Here is a 6,000-nt window from a genome sequence, read left to right on the forward strand (position 1 = left end):
TAGATTCTATATGCTTTTATTGTATCGCATCTGCCGGCACACGTTTGGTGTAGGCACGGTGTAACGCACTCACATATTTAAATTTTTTTACCAGTTAGGGAGGAGTAAAATTAACATACATGTGGCTTCAACAACCAGGTGCATTTACTCTTGTCCAGTTTTCGTGTGGAATGCATCTCAAACCACCTCTTGAAGTGATTTGGGTGATCGGATTTAAATCCGTCTCGAAAGCATTTTGGGAGGTCAATTTCACCTGGCCTAACAGCAATTACTCTGGTGCAGTTTTCTTCACGATTATGGTTAGTGTAGTCTTTCACAGGAAATTAGGCAACTGAACAGTCATTTAAAAATAAAATCACACTGAAGTGTGACTGCTACAAAAGAATATCATCGTTTAACCTCAAATTTCTTTGAATAAAATGAATGAGATTTTTACTTCTTAAATACTACTGTTGTGCTAGACTGAAGCTGTTTCATTTATGAATATTCTGCATTTATTTGTTTTGTAGAGTGTGGTAATGCAGAGATGACTGAAGTGGTCAGCAGATTACGAGAGTGGATCACAGTTCTTCATGAGAGTGGCAATCCCAGCAAGAAATATAAGTTCCAGAAGCCAGAGAGGAGTGAGTACACACACACACACACACACACACACACACACACACACACACACATCAAAACTTCTAATATGACTGCTAACCTAATAACAATTACAATGATATCAATGTGAAAATGACAATAAACACCTTTCTACACCCTCTCTATCTGTCTGTTTAGAGGTGGACATGAGTAAGGTGCCCCTCTGTAAGGACTCTCTGGGCTGGATGTTCTCCAGACTGGACACAAACTTTGACCTTCAGCTCGACCAATCAGAGCTGTCCAGCTTGAGCTCAGAGAAGAGTGATATGTGCACTAAAGCCTTCCTCAGGTCATGTGACCCAGACAGAGACAGGCTTGTTTCCAGCCAGGAGTGGTGTTCTTGCTTTCAGAGATATCAAGGTACAGTAAACTTACTGTAAACAAACTTTTCCCACATGCTTTCAAGAATTTCAAGATAGAGGAGTACTTTCTCTCAGCCAAAACCAAAAGACTATTCACATACCATTAAGAACTTGCACAAGCACACAGTTGCGTAAGGCATCCCTGGATCACAAAACCAGTCACATGTCGCACGGGTACATTTGTGGCAATAGCCAACATACATTGTATGGGTCAAAATTATAGATTTTTCTTTTATGGCAAAATCATTAGGTTATTAAGTAAACATCATGTTCCATGGATATATTTTGTAAATTTCCTACCGTAAATATATAAAACATTTATTTTTGTGAGTGAATGCAGCACAATCACGAAGATAAATGGACAACTTTATAGGCGATTTCCTCAATGATTAGATTTTTTTAGCAGGTTCCAGATTTTCAAATAGCTGTATCTCGGCCAAATATTATCCTATCCTAGCAAACCATTCATCAATGGAAATCCTATTTATTCAGCTTCCGAATGCTGTATAAATCTCAATTTCAAAAAATTGCCACATGTGACTGGTTTTGTGGTCCAGGGTCACAGTGTAGAGGTCAATATACAAAAATATTTCACCAGTCATAATTTATCAATGGGAATTAAGTATTTCTGAGCATATACTGTAGGTAATGTTATAATAAGGTTGTACATGTTGAAATTAGATAATTTGTTCTGAAATAACACTATCTTTTATGAAATGTAACTATTTTAATTTATCTTGTAAAATGTTTATATATACACTATTGCTTATATGTATGTATAATCCATTAGCTAAATGTTTTAATGGTTAATTAGTTTTTTTTAATTTAAATTTACATTAAATAAATTCTTACAAATACTAATACTACCGTATACAACCTTACTGTAACGTGTATTGAGCACAATGGCAGTGGTTTCTTTATCACTTCTGATCTGAAATCAATGCGTTTCAGAAACTCCCTGCCAATCAGAGATCACCGTCATCCACAAACAACAAGCTGGGAAGAAATTACTGGGTGAGTCCAATCTATCGCCTCGTGTGTTTCATTTATATATGTGATTTTCGCAAACACCGAAAAAAGGGGTCCATGTTTGTAATGCAGAATCATGTTTAGTGACAGACCAGTATTTTGGCTTCATGTACAGTATTTGGCCATTTTGAGATTACAAGTCTTGACTGATAACCATTTTCAATTGGCTGAATAAATGGAAGTTGGAGTAAGAATTTCATGGGTCATTTTATCATCTATTTTAGCTAGATTAATGCATCAATCTTATGTTGTAAATTATAATCTTTTTTTTATTATTATATAAAAATAAAAAGCACGATTGACCTAATCAGTTTAGTTACAATTGTCTACAGCATACTACACAAAGTGCATTAACATTACACACTAAAATCTATTTTAGAATCACAGCTGTAAACACCAGACTTGTGTTCCATAGTTTCAAATCTTTGAAACTTTTTTCAGCATTTTACACCATGTTCATATACAAAGCAGCACTAGCATTTAACAATCATCTCAATGTCATCACCACCTGAACACAGTTACAGTAAAACAGCGAGAGGCAAGCCAACATTAATTCTATTAAAGCTAGAAATCACTCAGAGTTTCTTTCCCTCTCTCTGAAGGTCGCGTGTTTAATTTAAGCAGGGGAACGAGATGAGGGGAAATTGGACATGAAAAAAATGATATTTTTAACTGCTGTTTCTCCCCTGAGTGGAACGCACAGTGACGGCTCTATGGCTTCTGGCACTGAATTATAAAAAGACAAAAAAGAGAGAAAAAAAAGCTTGACTGTGGTGATTCTATAGCAAGAAGCTGTGAAGTTGAAAAGAAATGAATGTGAGCGAGAGACTAAAAGAGAGAGCAAGCTCTTGGAGGGAGGTGACAGTTATGTTCTCTGACATTGAATATATCATCTTCCCTATCTGTGTGTGTGTGGCTGTGAGACACTCTCTGTGGCTGTGTATAATCTTGCCGGTGATGTAATGTTTCCTGACATTAGGACTGATGCTAATGTGTGTGTGTGTGTTGTTTGTGTAGGTCCATACATCCCCTCCTGTGATGAGAATGGCTTCTATAGGCCTCACCAGTGTCATGGTAGCAGTGGTCAGTGCTGGTGTGTCGACCGCTATGGAAACGAGGTCGCGGGGTCTCATACCCACGGGCCTGCTGACTGTGGTAAGAGGGGCTCATCATACGTAACCTCACATCTTTAGATTCATTATCTCTAGTAATGAGAAAAAAAGGCAAATAAGTAATCTGTTTAATAAGTAAAATATAGGGATGCAATGAACTGCACATAATTTTTGGCTGATACGATAACCAATCATTTTACATTTCGCATTTTAGTCCTTCCAACTGGAGGGGCTAGTTAATTAGCTAATAAATTAGAAAACAATCAGTTGACGCAAAATGTATAATTAAAAAAAAAAATCTTACAATCTGGAATTTACAATGCATTTAAGTATTCTGACAATCAAACTATAGCAAGTTTGAATAATCAAAATAATCAGAGTATTAGTTTCTGTGTTCAATAACAATTACACTAGATGAAACGCAAGTCCTTGGTTTCAGGACTTTAACTTGACACGGTGTCTTAAAAACGTGTAAGCGACGGGGCTGTTGAATGCTTGAATCTGATTGGTTGAGGAACATTCTAAGGTGTGCAATTATTTTAAGGGAGGCACAGCTAAAGTAGTTCTACGCATTAAACTTCCATATCACTTAGCATAGTTAACTGTACACTGTACAGTTAACAAAACATGCAGCCCCATGCGCTTGATCTGCCATTTTCAGTGTCTAACTTCACAATCAATGGAAACGTTCAGTTATTTATAAATAAATAATCCTGCTGCACGGGTTTTCGTTATTATTGCAGATAATAAAACAAATAAATAAATAATGATAGACCTACTTGTTAAAAGGGCTTTGTGTTTAATTTATTAGGCTAGCCTACTGTCAATAATAGAATAAATTAATTAACAAATTAATTAAATGAATTAATTAGCAAACTATTAAATTAGCAAACTATAAACTCCACTTCGCGTTGTGACAGCATTACCACCTCGGGTGTGTATTATTTTTCTAATAATTCAACGGCCCGCCATCAATTATTCCATACGTTGTTCATGGCGTGAGATGCTGAAAAAAAAGTAATCCGCCATCAATTATGCAGACAAAACACTTTTTTTTTAACTGTGTGAATGACTACAGATGTAGCTGTTTGCGGTTTTGCATGTTACCTCATGAAACTGAAAATGGCATATTATTTTGATTGGTTAAAATATTATTAAAACATTTGATATGTTAAATTAATATTAAAATATTTGACATTACTACACTACCGTTTAAAAGTTTGGGGTTGGTAAGATTTTTTTAATGGTTTAAAAGAAGTCTCTGATGCTCACCATGTCTGCATTTATTTGATGAAAAATACATTAAAAACTGTGATATTTTGAAATAATACATAACAGTTTATTCCTGTGATGGCAAAGCTGGATTTTCAGCATCATCACTCCAGTCTTGAGTGTCACATGATCCTTCAGAAATCATTCTAATTCGCTGATTTGCTGCTCAAGTAACATTTCTTATTATTATCAATGTTGAAAACAGTTAAGCTGCTGCTCAATATGTTTGTGGAAACCGTGATCCATTTGTCTTCAGGATTCTTTGAATAGCAGAAAGGTCAAAAGAACAGCATTTATTTGAAATAGAAATCTTTTATAACATTACCAATGTCTTTATTTTTAAGTTTTTGATCAATTAAATGCATCTTTGCTGGATAAAATAATTGGTCACAGCAATGTAATGTGTTAATTTTTAAGAGCTAAAGTTCCAAGAAATCAAAAGAGCTCCTGCTTTTCCTTTCAGCCGCGGAGTCTTCCGGAGATTTTGGCAGTGGCGACTCACTGCTCTCAGACGATGAGGATGGTGATGTTGTAAATGATGAAGAGGAGATGGGAGATGATGATGATGAATATGAACAAGTTGATGATGAGTATGGGTACCTGTCATAATCAGGTTTTTTTTTTTTTTTTTTTTAATGATATAAAAACATTTAAAAAGAAGGAACCAAATAAAAAAACAGACTTTCATTTGGTCTTAAAGCACGTTTCTAGGTGACCTCGGCAGAGTGCAGTACTAACATTACTAAAGGGTCCATCTACCCCTTGTGCTGTATAACATTTGTACAACATTAATACTACTCAATAACCACGTTTCATTTTTGTTACATTTCTTATATTCATCCAAAGCGAATAAGTGTATTGACAGACCTAGAAGTTCAGGAATTCATAAGCGGGTTGGATGAGAAATTAATGAGGGTTAAATGTTTGCACTTATAAACATGCACACAAATACAAATACAATACATGCGTACACACACCTGAAGGCATGATTCCATGAGCAACTCGCTCCGTAACTCTTTACACCTGCTAGGATGTGATTTTACAGTCATGCCATGAGGGCTCAATGTTGATTTTCACACATTTTCTCATAACGGTTCGCCATAATCACATGCCTACACTTATTTATCATATTATTTTTTTCATTAGACGAATGAATACTTAAAACTACTGATGAATTATCAAAATGTATCAACATTTGATATTTAAAGGTCGACATTCTAGAGCAAATTGTTTGACGCGGCCTGGATTGACCACACTTCAGACACACAATAAAATAGATGTGACTGCAGTTGATGTTACGAGAGGACAGAGTCATGCTATTTACAGAGGCTTATACGTGCGCGCACACACACACACACACACACACACACACACACACACACACACACACACTTATCTTGTGAATAGTTTGGCAGTCCTTGGGCATGAGGTGCCTTTGACGCAACACAGAGGAACGGGTGGAAAAGAGGTCTGGGGAAAAGAGAGAAGGAGATATTTAGTGTTAGAATGTAGAACTTGACTGCCATATGAATAAAAAAAATGAGAGGTTTTTGCGTCACGTTCTCTGTTGTTTTTGTCTATAGGAG

The 6,000-nt window shown here is 35.9% G+C and overlaps 1 protein-coding gene across 2 annotated transcripts in view; it reads left to right on the forward strand.

Moving 5' to 3' along the window:
• The window catches only part of spock3 (SPARC (osteonectin), cwcv and kazal like domains proteoglycan 3), a gene marked incomplete at its 5' end in the record, with an annotated part of 34,695 nt that extends 28,904 nt beyond the window's left edge, over positions 1–5,791 (forward strand). For both annotated transcript variants that reach the window (XM_079617053.1, XM_079617052.1), the window contains 5 exons: positions 510–623; positions 778–999; positions 1,953–2,015; positions 3,048–3,185; positions 4,878–5,791. In XM_079617053.1, the coding sequence (XP_079473179.1) occupies positions 510–623; positions 778–999; positions 1,953–2,015; positions 3,048–3,185; positions 4,878–5,023 (683 nt within the window). In that variant the 3' untranslated portion in view covers positions 5,024–5,791. The remainder of the gene's footprint in view (positions 1–509; positions 624–777; positions 1,000–1,952; positions 2,016–3,047; positions 3,186–4,877) is intronic.
• Positions 5,792–6,000: the final 209 nt, after the last annotated feature.

The sequence above is a fragment of the Phoxinus phoxinus genome, assembly GCF_949152265.1.
Source record: "Phoxinus phoxinus genome assembly, chromosome: 6".
NCBI classification, from domain to species: domain Eukaryota; kingdom Metazoa; phylum Chordata; class Actinopteri; order Cypriniformes; family Leuciscidae; genus Phoxinus; species Phoxinus phoxinus.